The 25,524-nt window shown below is 40.7% G+C and overlaps 1 protein-coding gene and 1 pseudogene across 2 annotated transcripts; one reads left to right on the plus strand and one right to left on the minus strand.

The window, feature by feature from the left end:
* The first annotated feature begins 344 nt into the window (after positions 1–344).
* On the plus strand, positions 345–2,314 carry LOC143557012 (COBRA-like protein 4; annotated as a pseudogene). Its single transcript, XR_013139493.1, has 6 exons — positions 345–573; positions 644–723; positions 818–1,270; positions 1,355–1,502; positions 1,652–1,929; positions 2,010–2,314. The product of XR_013139493.1 is annotated as a COBRA-like protein 4 (transcript).
* A 9-nt stretch (positions 2,315–2,323) lies between these two features.
* On the minus strand, positions 2,324–6,278 carry LOC143557011 (COBRA-like protein 1). Its single transcript, XM_077046187.1, has 6 exons — positions 6,094–6,278; positions 5,308–5,387; positions 4,386–4,842; positions 3,623–3,782; positions 2,878–3,155; positions 2,324–2,788 (listed from the first exon to the last, which is right to left on the minus strand). The coding sequence occupies exons 1-6, from the start codon at positions 6,182–6,184 to the stop codon at positions 2,508–2,510; spliced, it is 1,347 nt and encodes a 448-aa protein (XP_076902302.1). The 5' UTR covers positions 6,185–6,278; the 3' UTR covers positions 2,324–2,507.
* Positions 6,279–25,524: the final 19,246 nt, after the last annotated feature.

A 25,524-nucleotide genomic window follows, 5' to 3' on the forward strand; every position in this document is an offset into this window, starting at 1 on the left:
CTAGAATAATCACACTACAAGAACTATTGAGAAACCAAGAGAATCCGTTCAATTACTCAATCTATAACTTTATAATCACATCATCCTAAGGTTACCATGTCATTTTCATTTGAAATATTACACCCCATAGATTTTTAACAAAGCCCCGAAACCGACACCCGTTTCTCACATGTCCAAACATCCAATCAAGCCTGTAATACAAACATCATCGACCGATCTTAGTAATGACGGTTTAAAGTCAGATTAATTGTCACTTTCTAGACACAAAATGTGGCCGTTGGGCTTTATTCTGCTTCACCCATCACACAAAGTCTTTGCTTCAAGAAACAGACACCCCAACAGACAAATTTGTAAATTACACAATGTCTATATTACATTACATATATAAATAAACATTTCAAATTTAACAACCAGTAGGTGATCCATCTTCAAGCTCTCTATAACACCTACAACTCACAACCCAAAATTATTTCATTTCAAGTTGCTCAACCGTGTCTCAACGTTTAACACGAAACATTAATATGAGAATCGTCATCTCCCCTTGGGTCTTTCTTGCACTATGTTCGTTTTCAGGTATTACATGTTTATAAATCCTTACACTTACAACAACATAACTTTATCTAACAATATTATTGCTTTGCAGTGGCTTTTGATCCTCTAGATCCAACGGGAAACATAACGATCAAATGGGATATTATGTCTTGGACCCCAGACGGTTACGTGGTATAAAACTTGTCATTAAAAGCTTGCCATTTTTAGCTATTATTGATGTTGTTTATTGAAACTTTCATAATGTTTTATTGATGTTTGTTGTTAGGCGGTGGTAACGATGAACAACTTCCAAATGTACCGCCACATCCAAATCCCGGGTGGACCTTAGGTTGGACGTGGGCTAAGAAAGAAGTGATATGGTCCATGGTCGGGGCTCAGACCACTGAGCAAGGAGACTGTTCAAAGTTTAAAGCCAACATGCCACATTGTTGTAAGAACCCTACGGTTGTGGACTTGATGCCGGGTGTTCCGTACAACCAACAAATCGACAACTGTTGCAAAGGCGGCGTGGTGGCGGCATGGGGCCAAGATCCATCGGCTTCGGTGTCATCTTTCCAGGTCAGTGTTGGGATGGCCGGAACGACAAATAAGACGGTCAAACTACCGAAGAACTTCACTCTTCTAGGCCCGGGACCAGGGTATACGCGTGGGCCCGCAAAGATTGTTCCTCCAACCACTTTTCTCACAGCTGATCGTCGAAGAAAAACCCAGGCGTTAAGTAAGCGTTCCTTGTATCCGAATAACATATGGTTTGACTTTGACTTGAGGTGAAAGACTAATGAGTTGGGTTATGTATACGCAGTGACATGGAATGTGACGTGCACATATTCACAATTTTTGGCGTCGAAACATCCGAGTTGTTGTGTGTCTTTCTCGTCATTCTACAACGAAACGATCACACCGTGTCCTAATTGTGCATGTGGTTGTGAAAATAAGAACAAATGTGTCAAGTAAGATTACAAATTCCTAAACATAAGTTGGTGTTACTACTTCTATAAAACATATAATATTTCACAGACCGGCAGACCCTACTAACAAAACTGCTTAAGTTTGTTTGTTATATAACATACAATATCTAATAATTTGATCATGTTCATAGGAGTGACTCTAAGCTCCTAAGTGTTGTCGGAATAAACACGCCAAAAAAGGACAATTCGCCATTGCTTCAATGCACTCGACATATGTGTCCCATCAGGGTCCACTGGCATGTAAAGCAAAACTATAAAGACTACTGGAGAGCCAAGGTGGCGATAACTAACTTCAACTATCGGATGAACTACACGCAGTGGACACTCGTGATTCAACACCCGAATCTCAATAATGTTACTCAAGTTTTTAGCTTCAACTACAAGCCCCTCGTCCCCTACGAGTCTATAAGTAACGCCTAATACATAATATGCTTTCTTCGGGTACTAGACTGACACGATAACGAATGTCTTGTTATTTTGGGTGTGCAGATGATACAGGAATGTTCTACGGGATGAAGTTCTTCAACGATCTTTTAATGGAAGCGGGGCCCACGGGAAACGTACAGTCCGAGGTGCTGCTACAAAAGGACCAAAACACGTTCACTTTCAAACAAGGTTGGGCGTTTCCTAGGAAAGTCTACTTCAATGGTGAAGAATGCATGCTTCCTCCACCGGAGTCTTACCCATTCCTACCTAACTCGGCTCATGAAACCCGAGTTGCCACGCTAACTTTATTAATTTCACTTATTATGTTCTTCCTCTTTTAATCACCATTTTCTAACACATTTTTATAGTTCCGCGTGTATCATGTGACAGTGTACTACAAAATTTTGTATATGTTACCGAAAGAAGTTCAAAATTTGATTATTATATAATATATAATAATATTACAAGCAAAGAACAAAAAGTTGTTACTTTCTACTAGAACAAAGTTCATATATTACTATACAAAATGTTGCATGATGAAAACGAACCTCGGCTAGTTACTCAAAAGAGGAAGAAGAAGGTGAAATATGTTATGAAGAAAACGAACATTGACTGTTTGACCCGCGGACTAGCATTTGGGAGATGTGGATACGCGTCTGGTGGTGGCATTACACAGTTGTCACCGTTAAAATAAACTCTACGCGGGAAAGCCCAGCCTTTATCAAATGTAAAAGTTGATTTATCTTTTCGGAAGAGTAATTCTGATTGAACGTTCCCCATCGGTCCCGCTTGGTTAAGAAAATCGTTGTAGAATTTAACGCCCCATAGCATACCAGTATCATCTGTAGATAAATAAGTTACAAATCACCATTAGACGTGTTTTAAACTTAAGCATTAGTTGTCAATTAATCACCAAGAAATAATTACTTACTTATAGAAGAGTAAGGAGTCAACGGTTTGTAGTTAAAGCTGAAAATTTGAGTAAGGTTATCAAAATTCGGGTGTTGTACAACTAAATTCCATTGTGAGTAATTCATCCGGTAATTAAAATTAGTAATCGTGACTTTGACCCGCCAATAATCCTTGTAGTTAAGCTTCACGTGCCAATGAACACGAATCGGGCACATATGCTTGGTGCACTGAACTAGGGGTGTTAAGCTGTTCTTACCGGGCCCATTAACAACTGAAGCTAGATATGGTGAGTTTGCGCTACAAAACAGCCAATACAATTTGAATAAAAACTAGTTACAATGATAAATATTGGGGTAAATAATAGTTTTCCTCATTTATGAATGGGGTAACTTGCATATCGTGTCCTCAACTCTAATAAGTAGAAAAAATGTCCCTAAAGCTCACATGTTGTTCGTTCTTTTCACTAACTTTGTTAACCTTTTCAGTTAGTATTTTAAAGATGAACAATCTGTGACAAAATATGTAAATTTTACAATTCTTTTCTTTTTTCTTTTACTACAAAATTACACATTTTATCCTTAAGTTGTAATAACAAAATAATTACTTTTGAAAAGAGTTATTAAAATGACGAAAAGTGTAACATATTAAGGATTTTTTTTTGGAAGTTAAAAGAGACGATCTGCAAGTTAGCACATGCATAAAAGATGAAAACTGTAGTTTACCCTAAATGTTGTTAAAATGGAAGCACAAAAACTAAAACATACTTCACACAACTTCCGGGGTGAGTATCATTGTTTTGGCATCCACAAGTGCATGTTGGGCATGGCACAATAGTATCGTTGTAAAATGATGAGAGTGACACACAACAAGTGGGGATTTTCTGAGCTAGAAACTGAGAATATGTGCACGTAACATTCCACGTCACTGCGCACCACGGGTAAAAATTAGTTATGGCAATTCCAAACATGACCAAGACACGACACATAAACAATCAGGTTTGGGTTGACATATCTAAGTATCTAACCCATTTAAGAGAATGGATCGTGTACGGGTTGACTTGTTTAATTAAACGGTCGTGTTCGGGTTGACATGTTTAACTAAACGGATCGTATTCACAGGTTGATCAGTTTAACTAAACAGGTCAATTCGCCAACCCACTTATGACCTGTTTAACCCATTTTTATACAACCCAACAACTTGATTAACACGTTTATTTCTTGATTGTTACCCACCAACCCGTCTGACACACTTAGATAAATGGGTCAAACGGGTTGTGTTCCGGTTGCCCTGTTTAACAAAACAGGTCAACCCAGAAAGCTATTTAACCCATTTTCTTACAACCCACCAACATGTTTGTTTCTTGATTATTACCCGCCAATCCATTTGATATGTTTGGATAAATGTGTTAAATGGGCCATGCTCAGGATACTCGATTTTATGCATTATTACCCGCACCCGTTAATCCACCAACCCGACGCAATTGAGACCCCTAGTAAAATATAATTTAGCATTATTACTAATACTCACTCATAGCTTGAGTCACTCTTCTTCCATCTGGACTTATAAACTTTGTCGGTTTACCAACAACAGCAGGCCCACATGTATACCCGGGACCCGGTGCAAGCAATGTAAAATTCTTGGGCGGTTTAACCGTCTTGTTACTGGTTCCGGCTGACCCAACACTAAGCTGAAACGAGCTCCCGTAATTGTTGGGCTCTTGGGCCCACGAGTTTATAACTCCACCTTTACAACAATTTGCTATTTGCTGATTGTAAGGAGTCCCGGGTAATAAATCAACAATAGAAGGTGTTTTCTTGCAACAATGTGGCGGTGTGGTTTTGTACTTTGAACAATCTCCTTGATCCGTGGCTTCACCGCCCACCATGCTCCATATTACCTCTTTCTTAGCCCAGGTCCACCCGAGGGTCCACCCTGGCGGTGAAATGTGGCGGTATTGTTGGAAGTTGTACATTGTAACAACAGCCTACACATGTTATAAATTAAATAACTTAGTTAACTAATAGAGGTGTTCAAAACTTATAAATTTAATGACTTTATGTTCTTGCACCCTAAGAACATAGAAAATTATAGACAAAATGTGAATTTCACTCAATTCTTAGACGTTTTGGGTTCGTTAATGATCATATCATAGTTTTCTTACCTTTTTGTGTTATTAGTACGTAGGGGTGTGCATAAAACTGAAATAACCGAAATAACCTGACCCAACATAAAACGATGGTTTGGTTATTTTTATGGTTTTTTAAAAACCGAATTTCCTGTTTGGCTAAGGTTTTGCAAGTACCAAAAACCCAAAAAACTGAACCGAACCAACTTTAATAAGCTAACCAAACCCGTAGAAACCGGAAAAAAGGTAACTTTTGTTATTGAACTTAAAATTATAAGTTTTATTTATATTAGTGGTCTAAAAGAACTCGAGTATGAGACTTACAACATATCCATCCGGGGTCCAACTAATAATGTCCCATTTGATAGTGATGTTTCCGTTGGGATCAAGTGCATCATAGGCTTCTGCAAGTAAAGAACACCAAGGTCCGATTAATGATCATCAAGATGGATACTTCAAATGAAAGATGACTACGCATTAAGCTACTATTGCAAAAATGATTAAAAGACTTCTATTCTTTGGAAACCATTGACTGATCAATCTTGACTGAGTGAAGTCAACTAAAAAAAAGATAGTAACTTAACTGTTCTTTGTTCTATCATTCTAGATAATCAAGCATATACATTAGGGTTTTTGATCAATCTAGACATTTACTGATCCTCATATACAATACAAATTTATACAAAACATGACACTAAAATTATCAAAAAAAAAACAATAAAAAAAATCAATTTTCATCACTTAATTCATCAATCTTTAAAATATTAAAAACCCATTAGTAAAACAGAGCCTCTGAACCCAAAAACCCCAAAAAGATGAAAACGTTATTCAATTTTCAAAACCCTAAAACCAATTTGATCAACAAATCACCATCACATTCATCAAAGATTAAAACTTTAAAAATCTTTCACACCCACCAGTCAACAAAACTAGTAAACACAAAACATTGACTCAAAAACGCTCGGATCAAACAAGCAATTATAAAAACCCCAAAACCAATTCGATCAGAATGGTCATTAGAACCCTCAAAGACTCAAACAATCCACCGATGAAATAATAGTAGTAATAATAATAATAATAATAATAAAAAAAAAAAGTATTAGTGGAAACCTGTGCATGTGAATAGAAGTGAAGAAAGAAATATGGCGATAATAATGGCGGAAACAGAGAATGGTTTGAGGGATGATCTGAAGCAATCCATTAATTAGAAGATTTGGTTATTGGATTGTTAATTAATAATGGGGTGGGGGTGGTGAATTGTTCAAACTTGGAACAAGTGATGAAGGCAGAAAGATGTTGTAATAATAAAAAGGGTCTTGAAAAGTGAGTGGGAACTTATAATAATAAATTGGACAGTCAGCTCCCTAGATAAGTGCTGTACAAGATGTGATGTTTTTTTTGAGTTTAAACTATTATTTTCTACCAACATTGCCAAAGATGGGTCTTTTTTTAAGTATAAATTTTAGAACTAAAAGCATAAATTTATAGGTTGTTTTGTGCAACCAGGAGCTATGTGAGAGGGGGAGAGAGAATATAGAGGAGTTGGAGAGATAAGAGTGTTTTTTTTAAACTGGTTTTGATTATGAGGGGGGAGTATGTCAGTTTATAAAATATGCTCGGACGCATGCTATGGGTGGTTGTTAAAAGAATGTCGTTCAAAGAAAGAAAAGCAAACAGGGGGCAAAGCACGGACAAGAATACAAATGCTTATGTGACTACATTTTTAAACTCAGTATTGTGGGTGTTCAAATGCAATCATTTCCTTTTTTTAATAGTAACTGGATTATAAAGATTTTTTTTTCTTTTTACATATTTTTATACTAAGTTCATTATAAATTAAAGTTTACAGCTTTGTGTAAGGATACGCATTGTTGATAACCAAAACCAACCTTGTTAGAAAACCAAGTTAGGAAATATATTGTCTTGTTATAATCTGATATTTCAGCATTCTCAGGATTCTATTATTATAGCAAGCTTAAAAAACCAGAGATAACGGTGATAACTAATCCCGCTTATATTGATATAGTTGTTATATTAGGAATAATCTATTATTTAGTTACCAATTTTGTTTTATCATGTTATACTCATGATGAAATTGATAATGTATCTGAATTCGATTATCCGTACATTAATTTGGATATAACTATCTTCATAATATAAAACTTATATCTAAATAAACCAGGCAAATAAAATACATAATTTGCTAGAAATAAAATATAATCAATGAAAACTGAAAATGAAAACCAAATATGGGAGATATGGGAGATATGAGGGATGACCCTGGCTTGCAAGGGTTCGAGTCCTGTTCTCACCCGGTTTTACCGGCTCCTCGCTGTCTTACCGTTTGACGGGCGTGGGGTTCGGGTTTTATCCGGTGAATCCCTCAATAGGTGGACCGCTAGGGGCTCCGTCCGTCCGGACTAGTGACCGGCTCGGACTACCTTTAGCCAATGGGGGCCGCGTACGAAGTATACGGCGTTAGTTGGCCGTTCAAAAAAAGAAACAAAGAAAACCAAATAGCTAGAACTTTTACCATTTCAAACGCATAGATAGAGAAAGATGGTAACACTTTTATTTATTTGGTTTTCTTTCAATCTACCTTTAACCAATTTATATGTTTGACAATTTCGTTTATAAAAATTATGAATATAAATAAGATAAAATGGAACAATATTATTTTTATGGCGTTTTATGTCTTTAACTTAGTCAAGTCAAAAACCATTAGTTCATGACACACCTTTTCGAGATTTGTTTGCGTGTGAGATGGTGCTTCATGATTCTTTTGAATCTTTTTCAATTTTATTTGGACAGTGCAAAACCAGCTCACCCTGGTAATTACGTGTGGGCCTTTCGGGATTTATCATTTATGTTTCTTTCTCCGCGTATTTTTATCTTTTCTTTTCTTTTCACTTTTTAATCTTTAGTATATCAAAATAGAGAAATCCGCATTTTGTCTCCCTGGTTTATATCGTCGTTCGACGGGTTAACCACTGAAAAAGATTTTGCGAACTTTGGACCATTGTGATATTTTGGCGGGTCAGTCTGTCTCCTTGCCGTCAGTTGACTATGAGTTGACTGACAAAAAACGTTGAATTTACCGTTTTACCCCTGAGCCTATAATTAATCCTAAAACTAAATACCAAGAATTCGTGTAAATGGCGGGGTTCGAACCTCCGACCACTAGTTTAATAACACACAAGACCAACCAATTTAACTGAACTAACATTTAATAAAACTACACAATATGTAACGAAGTTCAAGTATCTAGGATCATTTGTTCAGAGCGATGGGGAATTAGACAGTGATGTAACCCATCGAGTTCAGGTAGAATGGTGTAAATGGAAAGCAGCCACATGTATACTGTGCGACAAGAGTTTCCCATCTAAACTAAAGGGAAAATTTTATAGGGTTGCGGTTAGACCTGCAATGTTATATGGATCGGATTGTTGGGCTATCAAGAAGGCACAAGTGCGGAAGATGGAGGTAGCAGAAATGAGAATGCTACGTTGGATATGTGGGCACACAAGGTTAGACCGAATAAGAAACGTTGTGTTTCGAGAGAGATTAGGGGTGGCGAACATAGCAGAAAAGATAAGAGAGGGGAGATTGAGATGGTTTGGACATGTGAAGAGAAGACAGCCGACGAATCCTGTTAGAACCATAGAAAACATTACTATAGAAGGGAGGAGGGGTAGAGGACGACCTAAACTGACGTGGGATGAGAGGATTAAGCATGATTTGATAGACTTAAACCTTTCTGAGGACATGGTTGAGGATAAGAATTCATAGAGAAGTAGAATTAAAGTTAAGGATTTTTAGTGAGAAAGGAATTCCTTAGGGCTTCTATTTACCTTATTTTGGTCACATTTATAGTATTAGTATTAGTATTAATAATACTATTAGTATTATTCTTCCCATATACATAGTATTAGTATATTCTTTTCATATATATTATTATTATTATTATTATTATTATTATTATTACTGTTAAACTTTGATTTCCTTTATATTGCTTCATACATATGGACTTTAGAGTTGAGGGTCTCTCTTGAAGCCACCTCTTTATCCCTTTGGATAGAGGTACGGTGTGCCTACATCCCACCCTCCCCAGACCCTACCTATAGCTTTGCTGTTGGTGGGACTTCACTGGGTATGATTGATTGATTGATTGACACAATATGTAATATATATTAAGCATTTGAATTGAAACTATATATATGCATGTTTCTTATATATATATATATTCTGTACATATATAGTCTGTATATAGATATTCTGTATATAGATATATATTATGTATATATATGCTGTATATATTCTGTATATTACAAGGATCGTTTTTTTTAAACGGCCATTTTTTTCTAAAAAATCAAACGAGTTGGTCCCTTTTTTAAACGTTTTTTTAGCGATGAAACGGCTCGTTTTTTAGTAAACTTATCGTCCGAAAACGACGAAACGGCTCGTTTTTTAGTAGACTTTTCGTTCAAAAACGACGAAACGGCTCATTTTTTAGTAAACTTTTGGTTCAAAAACGCCGAAACGGACCGTTTTATAGTAAACTTTTCGTTCAAAAACGACGAAACTACTAGTTTTTTAGTAAACTTTTCACTAAAAAACGACGAAACCGCTTGTTTTTTAGTAAACTTTTCACAAAAAAACGACGAAACCGCTTGTTTTTTAGTAAACTTTTCATCCGAAAACAACGAAACGGGCCGTTTTTTAGTAAATTTTTGGTTCAAAAACGATGAAACGGCTCGTTTTTTAGTAAAGTTTTCGTTCAAAAACGACGAAACGGCTCGTTTTTTAGTGAACTTATCGTTCAAAAACGACGAAACGGCTCGTTTTTTATTGTAATTTTAGCTCAAAATCGACGAAACGGGTCGTTTTTTATTGTAATTTTAGCTCAAAAACGACAAAACGGGGGTCGTTTTTTATTGTAATTTTAACTCAAAAATGACGAAACGGGTCGTTTTTATTGTAATTTTAGCTCAAAAACGACAAAACGGGTCACTTTTTGTTGTAATTTTAGCTCAAAAACGACAAAATGGGTCGTTTTCTAGTAAACTATACGCCCGAAAACACCGAACCGACTCGTTTTTTAGTTATCCCCAAACCCGAGCCCGAACACACAATGAACACAACCATTCTTTTATATATATTACACAATACATAAACACATAAACACATACACAAAACATAAACACAATACATAAACACATATATCAAAACACCCGAATTATAATCTTCGGGATTTTACGCGCCGACCCCGACCCCGAACACTACGGTAGGAGAAGCGGGTCGATATTCTACGTTCTACGGAACGCCAACCGGGCTTGACCGGCGACATTAACAACAACATGGACGGAAACTCTCCGAATCCGAAACCGGATTCAGAGACTCAATGCAAGTGGGACTCCGATTAAACTGTTGAACCGAATAACGAACACGAAAATCATTGTACGGCGGTGGATGACGGTGTCGGATGTGGATGGGGATGGCGGCTCGGCGTCGGTGGTGACGGCGTGGGTCGGTGTTGGTGATGGAGATGGAGATTGCGATGGAGATGGCGTCGGTGATGGTGATGGAGATGGCGTCGGTGATGGTGTTGTTTATGGCGGTGATGGTGATGGTGTTGGTGATGGGTGATGGTGTGGTGTATATATATAGATAATGGGGAAATTGTGGGGAAAATGTAGGTGATGGTGTTGGGTAAGAAACGAAGGAAGGAAAGAGGGAGGAAGGAGATATGGAGAAGGGGGAAGAGTATGGAGGAAGGAGGAAGAAGATAATAACCGGTGGTCGGACTGTCATTTTTCCTGGTAAGCTGGTTTTTTCAAGCTTTTAAAAAAAATAACTAACAGAGGGGCACAGATGTGACCGGCCAAATTTATATTTGTAAAAAGTCTAAAATACCCTTCAACTCGACAGCCTTTAACGAAAATATTTAACGGATGGGCACAGACTGACCCGCCCAAATTTCACAGTGGTCCAAAGTTCGCAAAATCTTTTTCAGTGGTTAACCCGTCGAACGACGATATAAACCAGGGAGACAAAATGCAGATTTCTCATCAAAATATTATGATCTTAAATTATTTAAAAACAAACTAGTTTTTAAGACCCGCATAAAAAAAATAGAGGTAAAAATATTGAATCACGCACATACGTTAACTTGTAAAACAAAAGTTAAATGTGAACTTATAAAGGATATACAAACGAAAAACTTTAAAACAAATGCCGATAATGATAACAGGGTCGGCCCTTGGGGGTGGCAGGGTGGTCGACGGCCACACGCCCGACATCTCGATAGGCCTGAATTTTTGCAAAAAAATTTATATCTATTTTTATTAAATACAATATGTATATTTAATGTTTAAACTCAATTACATAACTACTAACTTGGTCTAATGTCAAAGGGGTATTACTTCTAATCAAAAGGTTATTGGTTTTTCAGTCTAATTTGAGATATGTTTAATCATATTTTTATAAAAAGTTTTTACACAACCCAAATTATAACCAAGTAAACCTAGATAAAAATTAAATTGTTTAAACCCAACAAAATACTTATTTTACTTAACGCCCAAAAATTTTCGCCCCCGACATGAATCATTTTTTGTTTTCTCGGAGATGGCCTGAATGATAATATGGACACATATATCTATGTTATAAAAGATATAGACATGTATTTAATAACAAAAACTATAGATATGAATAATGATACGTGTTGCGATAAGGTTGTTAAGCCACACACATAATAGATGTGGAAATGCTAAGCCATGCACACGTGTCGCGGAGTGTTAACTCGCAAAATTCATATAGAAACTTAAGACATAAATTTAATATATTATAGAATATATTATTAGAGTTTGATTATTATACGGTTATCGTAATTAGGAGATTGAATTTGATTATGTTTACTTGTATTTATTTCATTGAATTCATTATTCTACATGCATGGTACCAAAGTCTTAGATTATGACATGTAGGTTTCTTTCTCTTATTCTTCTTGTTCTCGTTCTACCCCAGAGACGTTTGTACATACAAATATAGTTTACTACGCTTTAACCTACCCCTGCCGTTTTCAAATTATAGATCTGCCACCACCATATAGATTACGACCTACCAACACCACCGTTGCGATTTTTACCAATGTTTTCAGACCCGGCCCGGACGTCAACCCGGACACTTTACCGGGTTAAAGGTCGGACCGACCCGGGAGGGCGGACCGATGTTTGACCCGAATGACCCATAAATAATATATTATATATATATTTATATAAATAAATTGAAATCCTACAAAATTAAGCATAATAATTTTCCAAATTCAGATTCCTATATACGGATTATGTAAGCCCAAGTATGGCCCAGTTTTAATTCAATAGCTAGAAAAGTGTTGGGCTATTATTTTGTGATGAGGTCCAATTTTATAATAATAATAGTTAAAAAGAGGGGATAGGGTTTGTTTAGGGTGGAGTCTAAAAGATGTTGGCTGCTTGGTTTCTTCACATCTTGAGCAAATATTGACAACCAATGGTTTCTTCACATCTATTTTTCTCTATGGTTTCTTCACATCTATTTTTCTCTATTGTTCTTGAACATTCCCATTCCGTGAAGCAATGATAGGCAACCGATTGTTCAAGATTCGATTACTCATCTCAGGTGCCTATTCAAGTTCATACCATCTCCGGTAGCAACTGACGACTATGTGTATGTGCAGCAAAACAAGGAGATGGCGAATGATGTATTTAGGGTTAGATAGATCTTGATTTTTAAATATAATAAAAGCTTAAAAGCACGTTGAACTGAGCTTACCGGTTGACCCGCCGGGTCACCGGGTCCGGGTCGACCGTAAAAAGTGAAAACCGGCCGGGTTTTTAGAAAACAGGTCAAATACCCTTACCCGGCCAGGTTTTGAGACCGGGTCCCGGTCCGACCGGCCAGGCCGGGCCGGGTTTCAAAACACTGATTTTTACAACTAGCTATTTCCTTTTTATTATTTGTTTTCTATATGTTTTGGTCAAGGGTCAACCACGGTTGTCTTTTAGTGCTCCTTTGATTTTCTATGGTTTTCCTGTATTTTCTCTATTTCTTTTGTTTTGGGTGAGAAAATTCTTATCCTGCGAAAAACCTTGTATAAATATTTTATTTACTTCTTTCAAATAAGTTATTTTCCTTTGTAATTTCTTTAGCTTTTATTTTTATTTTTCCTCCATCATTGGTTCGTTAAAAATAATTTTTATTTATAAATTCTTATTCTTTAGTACTATTCTTTGGAAGAGAAAAATTGTCATCACGTGTCGCCAAGTCGTTGATTTGATCAACTCAGTTATAGCTCCTGTTGTCGCAGACGAAGCTTTTGTCATCTTGCATAGCCATCGTTTGACCACGTTCATGATGCCACCGATCTTCTTAGATCCTACAATCCATCGAGTTCCTGCTCTACGTGGCACGCGATAGAGTATCTTCACAAGCTTTGCGCTCCGGTCTAAGCATTTGATTTCCTACCCCTGTAACTGCATGGTAATATTAGAGAGAATATTATTGGAGTCTGATTATTATACTGCTACCTTAATTAGGAGATTGTATTTGATTATGTTTCCTTGTATATATCTCATTGTGTTCCTATATAAGTATACTAGCTTTTGAACCCATGTATTACACGTGATTTGTCAAGTGATAAATAAATAAGGTCGTTATATCAATTGTGATTATCAAAATACTTATGAATCAATTTAATGACAAAGTAAGACTTATAAATTATATTTTTTTTTTCAGTTCACGACATATGAAATGCATCTTTCCATATTTCATCATGTGTACTACACATGATGGAAAATTTGAACTTAAAATAATTTCTCGTGTATAAATATTTAAAAGATAATAATTAATGTGTATAGACAATAATCTAGATTATAATGTCATTAAAAAAAATAATTGCAAACCTAAATATATATTTTCTATAATGTTGAAAACGAACCATCAACCCAATAATTGATTATATTTAGCATGATGTGGCTCAATGGTAGAGCACTCACTTTACTAGTGAGAGGTAGGGGGTTCAAACCTCACTGTTACCAATTTATATGGGAGATATGAGGGATGACCCTGGCTTGCTAGGGTTTGAGTCATGATCTCACCCGGTTTTACTGGCTTCTCGTTGTCGTGCCGTTTGGCGGGCGTGGGGGTCGGGTTTTATCCGGTGAAATCCCTCAACAGGTGGACCGCTAGGGGCTCCGTTCGTCCGGACTAGTGGCTGGCCTGGGCTACCTTTAGCCAATGGAGGTCGCGTACGGAGTACCCGGCGTTACTTAGTTGGCCGTTAAAAAAAATCAATTGTTTTTAAATGTGATTATAAATGTGAAATTTGCAAATCTTTAAATAATGAAGAGTCAACTGCCATTGTTTGTTTATTTTTTTGTTACAAAAAGTGGATTAGTTCGTTCATTTTTGCTAAAAAAAGGTGGCTCGGTTCATTTATATTTGTTAAAAAAAGAGGTTCGGTTTGTTTGTTTTTTTCAAGTAGTTCGGTTCGTTTATTTTTGTTAAAAGAGTAGTTCAGTACGTTTATTTTTTTGTGTAAAAAGTGGTTCGGTTCGTTTTTTTTGTTAAAAATAGTGGTTCGGTTTGTTTTTTTTATTGAAGTAGTTTGACTTATTTATTTTTGACTAAATGGTTAAGTAAAAGAGAGAAAAAAAATATTTTATCCCTAATGGAAAAATCAAAGGTTAACAAAAACTACTAAAATAGGATGATTTTGAAAACGTTAGGTGTTTATTTGCATGAAATTTAAAAAATGTACTAAAGTTGTATAATTGGTCAAACCCCGGGTATGAAAAGGCGCTTAACTCAATGATGAATAAAATCCACACTATGTTGTAACCCAACTGACAAAATGATTTTGACCCATGACCCATGAATATCTAGTATGAATGAGATGAGAGATTAGAAATTAGAAGAAATATAGACTTAACACCTAAGCTTCAACATTTTCTTTTATTAGTATTGTAAGATATAGGTTATAAATAATAAATTACACCTTACAGAGTTTTCATTATTTTACATGGTATTAAAGCCTTACACTGTATTCTCGGGTTTAAAATACACAGAAAAATAAATGATAAGAATGGATAGGGGAAGAAATGAAAAAAAATTATATACTTAAAAGTAATTCTCAAGTAAAAATAAAAGAAAAGAAAGTGTTAATTATATTTTTGAGTTATATTGGAAGGAAAAGATAGGGAAAAAATTATAACTTTACAATTAATTTCTCATAGCAACATGGAAAAGGAAAATTGAGATATGATAAATTAGTAAGATTGTAATGAGTTATGAACTTTCCTTCACAATCATGTCAAATACGAGAAAGTTTTAAAGGGAAAAAAGTTCTTTTCATTCATTTTTTTTTCTTTTAATGAAAAAACTCAAGAGTGAAAATAAATTTCTTATCTTTTCTTTTCCAAACCCTAAACATTTCTTTCTCTTATTCTTCCGGTTCTCGTTCTATCGCCGGGACGTTTGTACACACGAATATATTTTACTACACTACCCAACTGCCGCTGCTTTTGAATTATCCGAAGTGGACTACGGCCTACTGTCAGTCTGTCATCACATAGATTATGATCTACCACAGACCGCCGTTGCGGTTTTTACAACTAGTTGTTTCTTTTTTTCTTTTTTCTCTCTGTTTTGGTTTGGGTCAACTACGGTTGTCTTTTAGTGCTCCATTGATTTTCTCTATTTTTCTTGTGTTATATCTAATTTTTTGTATTAATCGAAAAAATTCTTACCCTACGGGGAAACCTTTTATACATATATATTTTGTTTATTTCCTCATTCACAAAAGTTATTATCCTTTGTAATTTCTTTAGCTTTATTTTGTTATTCCCCGTCATTAGTTCGTTAAAAGTTGTTTTTATTTATTTAGTTTTATTCTTTAATTTATTATTTGGAAGAGAAAAATTGCTGCCACGTGCCGCCAAGTCGTTGCTTTGGCTGACTCAGTCATAGCTCTTAGGCGAAGCTTTTGTCATCATGCCTAGCCATCGTTTGACCACGGTCAAGACGCCACCGATCTTTATAGATACTACAACTGATCGAGTTCCTACTCTTCGTGATAGGCTATCCAGTATCCTTGTTCGGAATCCTTTTGATTGTACATGTGTTAGAATTTGATCGAGGCATGGAGACTGCTCGTTTGGATTCAGGATCTTCCGCGCAAACCGGAATTAATTTGGGAAAAGAATGCAATCATTCGTTCCATTTCGACTAAATTTCCGACATAATTATCGTTTATCATTTCTTGTATCGAGATGTAAATCTTTCACTTTGGTGTTCTATGTAGTTCAATTTGTAATGCGTGGCAAATCAGGTAATACTTTGACATTGCATATGAATATTGATTTCTTAAGACTTGCTTATATTAATTTTCCTGTGTTTTGATATTGTTCTTCCTTATCCTTATGCAGTCAAAAAGTTTTGTTGGATAATAATGCAAATGCTGTTATATATCCGGGATTCACTGAAAACAGAAGGTGAAGAGGTAGGTCCCAGCAGAGCCCAGTTGGACCCGCAAGACTCACCTTGAAGAGGGACGTCTGCGCAGAAACCAACTGGATCCGCAGGACCAACCATGCTCAGAGACGTGACGTCCTTACGCGCAGTACGCAAGCTGTTCCCGCAGGAAATGCCTCCCAATGGTGAAGGACTCCGCCTGTTCCCGCAGCTTCGGATACAAGCCATCAGGGAAGGCCACTCGCGCAGCAAGGCTACACGCACAAGGCACTTAGCTCTCAATCACTCAGTGTCACCTGAAGGAATGAGCAAAGCCGGGAACAATCCCGCACAAGGGCGGGAGGGGGAATACTCCCGCCCAAATAAGCCAGTCCGTACGATACGGGAAGATCTTTTGTACTGTACCTGACGAGGTATGGGCAAAAGATCTGACTAATGATACGACAGCTTATTGACAACAGTATGGCGAGCATCATGCTCCTGTACTTTATGTCACTATTAGCCGCTGCCTACTCACCAACTCCTGTCATACCACGTGCATAGCCGGCAGTTGGTGGAAAAGGAATAGTATACAGCAGGCCTGGTCACTATCAGCCGCTGCCTACCTACCAACTACCAGCAGGACACGTGCGTAGGCCACTGTTGGTTGAACAAGATTACTATTCAGCAGGCCACACCTCCTTGGAAACCTACCTTCGGCTATAAATACCACAAATGGTATGACCATCTCATCTTATCATATCTTACCATATTATCATCATATTATACCTGATATCTGCTCTAGCAATCTCTTAATATACATTTATATTTAAAGAGCAATCTAGTCTGATTCTCACGCCGGAGGATGGTCACAAGGAGGAACCCCCCCCTTCTCAGTAACAAGCTCACGGTGTCTGTTTTGCAGGTTATCAGAAGAACCATCTTCTCTGGGTCTAACCCCTCGTGGGAAACATCTATCTAACCCCCAGGTTACCCGTAATCTGCCCGGGGTCTGGTTAGTGTTTCTTCATTGGCGCCATCCGTGCATAAAGCAAGAACATTTTTCTCCAGTTTTTTCAAACTTCTGGAAAGATGGTTAAAGAAACTCCGGTAACCACAACCCCAGCTACTGGGGGGAATACCGGCTACACAGTCTTTACAAACACTACCCCGGTTACCCAAGCCGGGGCAAGTGAAGTAAATTTTACGAACACTACCCCAGTTACACAAGCTGGGGCAAGTGCAGTAAATAATCGCTCACTGGGATTCACCGATACCCAGTTTGAGAAACGAACAAGACTCCCCCGCCAAACTCTCGATGAAGTTAAGGCATGGGCGGAGGCACGACAAAAGGAATTCCAAGCTGAGTTGGACGAACGCTTGCGTTCCGTCCAACAGGCCGACGAATTCGAAGAATATTTGGACGATGACTCGGAGGAATCCGACTCCGACGCGAACCCTTGCCATAGGGCAAAAGGGAAGCGTAAGGAAACGGACTCCCAACCGAGAAGGCATTTTGGAGAAGCCTTCAAACCAAAAAACACAGGTGGAAGTCCACGTGACTTCTCCAAAACATTCAGACCAAACGCTGCAAATGCGGGAACGTCCAAATTTGCAAGGGACATTGCGGAAGCAATTGCCCAAGAAGTGCCAAACAAATGTCCAGCATAGGCACATATGATGGTATATCTGACCCAGATGATCATTTGAACAGATTCATAGCGGGGGCAACCGTCAGTAGTTGGACGGAACCTACGTGGTGTTACATGTTCCAAATGACGCTTGTTGGGGCTGCTAGAGCGTGGTTCGATCGTCTACCGGTCAACCACATCTACGACTGGGCAGACTTCCAACAGAAGTTTAGCCAACACTTCAGCCAGCAAAGAAAGTATACCGAGGAGCAATGGACAATCCTCAAATGCATTCGAGAGGAAGATGAATCTTTGCTAGACTTCATCACTCGCTTCAACTCGAAGAAGCTAAGTCTGGTTAACATTAGCGAAGATCTTGTTCGCGCTGCTTTTATTCAGGGCGCGAACGACCCAGAGCTCATCCGCACCTTAACGGGTAAAGATGGCATGCCATCCACATGGGATGCCATAATGACAGCAGCTAAACGCTTTGCGGAAACGGAGAAGCAACTGGGTAGAGATCTCCCACAGAGCACAAACCTCTACACCCAGAAAACAAGGGAAGACAACGTCCTTACCACCCGATTAAACAAAAAGCGAAAGCTAGGCATTTGGCACTCAAGGGTAAACTTTGACACCTCATCCGGCTTGCAACATCGGTTAGGCGGAAGGGATAACGTACAGTCAAACAAGAACTCCAGATGGACGCCGCTCACCAAAAGCGTCACCGAGATATTCGCCACTGAGGAGCTCCCATGGCCAAAGCCTCCAATAATCCGACATCGTCACAATGCTGATCGGAGCAAATACTGTGACTTTCACAGGACAAAAGGCCACAACACCGAAGAATGCATAGACGTAAAGGACATGGTCGAAGCATTTGTCAGAGATGGGACGCTCGCGCACCTCGTGGCGCAATGAACGCTGAGCAGGCTGATGCGTGTAGAACCCCAGCTGGGGAAAACACGAATAAAAATTCCAGCTTTAATGAGGAGACTACATGCTGCGTAAAGAACGAGATCCCGAACCAGGTGCGTATCGGCTCGATGGCACTCCCATCCCAACAACATGGAAGGGAGCTCATTTACACAGTTTGCATGTAAATCAATTCCAAATTTGTAAAGAAAAGGCCAAGAGCCACTTCTAATGGAAATGATTCTCCTTAGAACATCGACGCTAATGATTTTACATTTATACTTTATGAACTATCAACACTGATGACGGTCTTCACCGCATACATAAGTGTGAAAGTCGTTGCATGGGGAAGGCGGCAAAACCCGCATAAACCCAAAAAACGGCAAACCTTCACGCAGGTCAGTTGAAGGGGAAAAGTTCAGTCATCCTACTAAATGAAAGTGCCGGTCTATCCGCATGAATCATGATAGAGGAAACTGAACACTAACCTATTAACAACCGCGCGTCGAACGGTTAATTTATTACACTAATATGCCGGTTTTCACCGCATAATTACGTGGAAAGTCGTTGCATGGGGAAGGCGGCAAAACCCGCATAAACCCAAAAAACGGCAAACCTTCACGCAGATCAGTCGAAGGGGAAAAGTTCAGTCATCCCATTAAATGAAAGTGCCGGTCTATCCGCATGAATCATGAGAGGAAACTGAACACTAACCTATTGACAACTGCGCGGCGAACGGTTATTCAAGAAAATTTCTAACAAAAGGATGAGAAAAACCTACACGCAGGTCAGATATAGGTAAAGTTAAGCCATCCTACTAAGTGCAAGTGACGGTCCTACCCGCACAATCACGAAAGAGGAAGCAAAACTTCAACCTATTATCTACCACGTTCAAAGGTTAACTTATCCTAAACACTTAGAAATTTCAAAAAAGATGAGGAAAACCTACACGCAGGTCAGATGGTAAAGTTTAGCCATCCTACTAAGTGCAAGTGACGGTCCTACCCGCACAATCACGAAAGAGGAAGCAAAACTTCAACCTATTATCTACCACGTTCAAAGGTTAACTTATTCTAAACACTTGGAAAATTGCTAGTTTAAACTAAAGTATGCAAGTCATATAACGTTTAGCAAGGAATCCAGAGAAAATAACGGTCTTACCCGCACAAAGATTTATATTTCATAATGATTCATTACAAGAATGGCCGGGTAACTACCCGCCTACAAGAAAATAAATCTATACAAACTAAATCTATCCTAGCAGTGGGAAGGGATCTTCAGGATCAGGCTTCAGGGCCACTTCCACTTGGACCAGCACCATCAGTAGAGCGTGGCAGTTCAAGGAAAGCTTTAAGGATAGCTAGCCCATCATCAGCAGCAGCAACTTGGTTCACCTTCTCCACCACCAGATGCGGGAAGGCGGCATACTGATTCACTGCTTGGTCGTATACAGCTTCAGTATCTACATCGAATAAAGGGAAGTTGGAAGGCGGAATGCCTTTCTCAATGAACCCTAGACCAAGCAGGAAACCGGCCTTTTCCCCATCCTCGTGAGAAGCGTTGAGGGCTGCGCTCATAGCATCGTCATAAGATGTCTCAGTGAAGACTCGATGCACAACCTACAAAAGAAAATATACAAGTGTCAAAAACCTTTTCTATTTACAAAGAAAAGCGTAAAGACATGAAAAGCTTACCTGAGACAACGCTTCTCGAAGAAGCCATTCCTTGGCAACCAGAGCTTCTTGGAGGGCAGCTTGAGCTTCGTTACGGGCGCGTTCGGCTTCACTCTTGTTGAGGTTGGCAAGCAACACTTCTTTAGCCGCAGCCTCTTCGACGCCCTTTAGCTTCCGCTCAGTATGGTCAAGCACCCCCCTCTGGTCCAAGATCTCCTGGAGCTTTTTGGCGTCTTCCATCGCCAAGGCATCATGAGCCTGCTGGAGAGCCTCTAATTTGGCTTTAAGCTCTTCATTCTCCATGAGTAGAGGCTCAGCAACAGCTTCAGCCTTGGTGGCCCTCTCGGTTGCGTTCCTTGCAGTTTCCTTAGCCAGCCGAAGCTGTTCATTAACAGCTTGGGCAGCCTTGGAACGGGCCTCGAGCCGGGCCTGAACTTCAACCTCGAGGGCCTTGAAGGCCTTCTCCTTCTCCGCAGCCACTGCGGTAAGTCTTTGGTTCTCCTCCCGGACAGCCCGCGCCTGAGCTACTTCTTTAACGCGAGCTGCTTTTAACTTGTCGTTTTCACGACAAAGCAGCTCGACGCGCGGCTGCATCCGGGCAAGGAGAACCCGAAGCTCATTGCTTAGCCTACCATCCTGGTAGCTAGCCATGGCTTCCCCCAACGCACCACTGGGAGCAGCGTGACGAGCCCACTCCACGCACTCCACAGGGGTGCGAAGGGTTGTTCCTCGGCGAATGTTCCATCGTGGAACATACACTTCATTGGAATCCGACACTGCAAAAAACATAAAGCAGTTAGGAAAAGATGATATATAAAAAAAAAAAAAAATATGAAAAGGGCCAAAAGAACCCTACGCACCTGTAGGGTCAATAACAGGCCGATAGCCGCCGAACCCATCACCTGAACCCAAGGGAAATCCATCCAAGAGGTCAGGCAGATGGGAAGGTGGCAGAGATTGGCGAGAAGCCCCATGCGTACCTGATGGATCGGCCGTCGTTGCCGATGACGGGGGCATGGTAGCAGCCGCCGCTGTCGCCGCCGCGGAATCCGCAGCAAAAGTAACCGCCGGCTCGGTGAAAGATGCAGTAAAAATCGCACTCACAGCCGGCGGGTGACGTCATCTCAGCTGGGACAGTCGGCTCAAAGGAGTGAGCAACTGAGCCAGCGGAAGCAGGCGCAGGCGCCTGGGTCGTCGCCTCAGGTAGGCTGACCAAGCCTACCGTCATTGGCGGAAAGGTACTCCTCTGCGCTCCACCCTGGAATGCGTCAACATCCACGCCTGCGTAAAGAAGATAAGTGTTAAACGATATTAAACTATGAAGTTAAAAGATAAAGGAAGTTTGTACCTACGGGTTTTCTTGAGCCTAAAGGTACGGAGAGGCGGGGACGAACCCGATGGAGCCGGCCTCTTTGCGCCGGTTACCGTCTTCTTCTTGGGCTCTCCGGAGGTGACAGTCGCAGCCTCCGGAGCGGTGGTCTTATCACCACCGGGATTCCCCGCCACCTCTTCGCTCTCGGTCTCCGAATCAGACCGAGGCGCCGGATCGGCAGTGGAGGCCACCTTCTCCTTTCCCTTCCCGCCGGCAGCCTTCTTCTTCCGCACCAACGGAGGACCATCTGCGGATTCCTCATCAGAACATACGATTAGAGGAATTCCAGCAGAGGTTTCAACATTGAGGGGTCGAGGGTTGAATAGCGCCTTACCTGGCCGCCTGGCGCTCAGGATCTCGTAGCCTAGCGGGTAGACCTCCACGAACCGATCCGCAGTTTGTTCTAGGATGGGCAACTCGTTCTCGTCTAGAGCGCGAGTACCCATCCGAGCGGGACCGTCAGCCTCCCGCGGGTTTAGGAGCGACTGCAAGTCGTTCCCCTCTGAAATAAACAGGAAAAAAGTTAGAAGAAATTCAGAATCAACAAAAAGAAACAAAGCATACCGTAAGGAACAGAGTTCGAACCGTATTCGAGGACGATCGGAATCTTTCGCGCATCCGCCTCCTTCCACACCCGGCTCATCCCCAGCATCACCATCCCGGACTCCGCAAACCGGTAAACCGGAGATTGGACTCGGGATATCTTCGAAAACCATTCCGCCTCCTCGTAGTTGGAGGCGTGAAGGCTGGGAAGGGCTTGCCCGTTCTTGAATTTCATGGCAAGGGGGATGGCGCGAGCGGAGATGTAGAAGAACTCCCGCTTCCACGCGCGAAGACTGCGCTCGGTTGCGCAAATCTTCAAACCCTTTATCCGGGTTATCAACGTATACCACCCCTGGATGCACCTCCAAGTGTAGAAGGTCATCAGGCGGTCAACATAGGGCTCAATGCCCAGAATCCGGCACACCCACTCGAAGTGCCGAATCTTGGCAATCGCCATCGGGTGCAACTCGGTCAGGTGCACACCGTGCCTCTCAAGGACACGGTAAACAAACTTTGTCAATGGGAACCTAAGATTCCCATAAACAAAGAATGCAGCATATACCCCGATCATGCCTCTGGGGGCATCGTACACAGTCTGATGGGGTTCAGGAAACTCAGGCTCGAGAGACTCGAGCATGAACTTCCTGATGACGTACTGGTACAGATCGACAGGCAGAGCACACTGGCACTCGCCAGCAGTACTCTTGTCATCGGCTGTAGATTCGAGATCACGAGACATCTTGCAAAAGAAAGAAGAAAACGATTTCAAGAGAATGCTCGACTGAAAGATGAGTATTCGCCGGAAATCGTTCTAAAGATGAAGAGAAAAGTGAAAGGTGTGAATTACAAAGAACCCTCTCCCCCTTTATATACTAATCGCAATTAATGCGATGCATTTAATGCGGAAGAGAGAGAAATCGAAGGTGCAATGAAACTATGACACGTGGCAAAAAGCAAGCTGGCAACAGTTGTTGAAAGGACGCGTACCATTAATTTCGCGGCCACGCGCCCGAAAAATCGCGCCCACGCGCCTGAAAAAGCGTCTGGAATGACCATGTACTGTCACGTCACCATAACTTCCTGCACGTTCTGACACAGTCAGAAGAAACCGTCGCACGACGTTTCAGAGGTTTGGACTGTTCTTATCCTTTCACCAACCTTTTGAATTTCAAAAATTCAAAAAGATTCAAAAGTAAGCGGGAAAATACCCCTTACCTTGGCAAACAAGTAACCGTAAGACGGATGCGGGTACAGTGTTAAGGCAAAACCCTTCACATACCTAGCACACGCAGGGAATTGAAGCCAAGAATAACTTGGCAACCAAGTAACCGTAAGACGAATGCGGGTACAGTGTTAAGGCAAAACCCTTCACATACCTAGCACACGCAGGGAATTGAAGCCAAGAATAACTTGGCAACCAAGTAACCGTAAGACGGATGCGGGTACAGTGTTAAGGCAAAACCCTTCACATACCTAGCACCCGCAGGGAATTGAAGCCAAGTATACCTCGGCAACCAAGTAACTATAAGACGGGTACGGGTACAGTGTTAAGGCAAAACCCTTCACATACCTAGCACCCGCAGGGAATTGACGCCAGGAATACCTTGGAAGTAAAGTAACCGTAAGACGAGCGCGGGTACAGTGTTAAGGCAAAACCCTTCACATACCTAGCGCTCCGCTGGGAATTGAAACCAAGAAGGATCTTCTGGGCAATGCTTGCGGAAAAAGAAATAACATCCCCGCATAGCGGGAACGTCGAGAACTACGTTGTTTGAAGCTCCAGGATGGAATTGGTGGTTTTAACATAATTGATCACTATGTTCAAAACTACCAAAACCTCATGGAGAATCCACACAAGTGGGACTCAACGCTCCTGACTTGCGAGGAGGTTACAGACCTACCCGCATCATACCCAAAGATCAAGCAGGAAACTCGGGAATTTCTGCAAGTGACAAGGACTTCCGCGGGAAGAATCCCCATGGAAAACCTTACCCTTTTCAAAACCCTTTGCTTAAGTCCAAAAGTTCACCTCACTTTATTAAACACTCATGAGAAGAACATTGGACTGGGGGGACTTGAAGAGGTAGGTCCCAGCAGAGCCCAGTTGGACCCGCAAGACTCACTTTGAAGAGGGACGTCTGCGCAGAAACCAACTGGATCCGAAGGACCAACCATGCTCAGAGACGTGACGTCCTTACGCGCAGTACGCAAGCTGTTCCCGCAGGAAATGCCTCCCAATGGTGAAGGACTCCGCCTGTTCTCGCAGCTTCGGATACAAGCCATCAGGGAAGGCCACCCGCGCAGCAAGGCTACACGCACAAGGCACTTAGCTCTCAATCACTTAGTGTCACCTGAAGGAATGAGCAAAGCCGGGAACAATCCCGCACAAGGGCGGGAGGGGGAATACTCCCGCCCAAATAAGCCAGTCCGTACGATACGGGAAGATCTTCTGTACTGTACCTGACGAGGTATGGGCAAAAGATCTGACTAATGATACGACAGCTTATTGACAACAGTATGGCGAGCAGCATGCTCCTGTACTGTATGTCACTATTAGCCGCTGCCTACTCACCAACTCCTGTCATACCACGTGCATAGCCGGCAGTTGGTGGAAAAGGAATAGTATACAGCAGGCCTGGTCACTATCAGCCGCTGCCTACCCACCAACTACCAGCAGGACACGTGCGTAGGCCACTGTTGGTTGAACAAGATTACTATTCAGCAGGCCACACCTCCTTGGAAACCTACCTTCGGCTATAAATACCACAAATGGTATGACCATCTCATCTTATCATATCTTACCATATTATCATCATATTATACCTGATATCTGCTCTAGCAATCTCTTAATATACATTTATATTTAAAGAGCAATCTAGTCTGATTCTCACGCCGGAGGGTGGTCACAAGGAGGAACCCC

Source organism: Bidens hawaiensis, unplaced genomic scaffold (genome assembly GCF_021521415.1).
Source record: "Bidens hawaiensis isolate Kalapana, Puna unplaced genomic scaffold, B.hawaiensis_p1.1 tig00018769_1, whole genome shotgun sequence".
Classification (NCBI taxonomy): domain Eukaryota; kingdom Viridiplantae; phylum Streptophyta; class Magnoliopsida; order Asterales; family Asteraceae; genus Bidens; species Bidens hawaiensis.

Bases quoted from the DNA above. Each gene is read 5' to 3' on its own strand.
- LOC143557011 (XM_077046187.1), bottom strand. From the start codon at position 6,184: ATGGATTGCTTCAGATCATCCCTCAAACCATTCTCTGTTTCCGCCATT. The intron at 3,783-4,385 runs GTGAGTATTAGT...CGTGGTGCGCAG, and splicing joins AAGAGTGACTCAAGCTATGA to TGACGTGGAATGTTACGTGC. The intron at 3,156-3,622 runs GTATGTTTTAGT...GCTGTTTTGTAG, and splicing joins CACCCCGGAAGTTGTGTGAA to CGCAAACTCACCATATCTAG.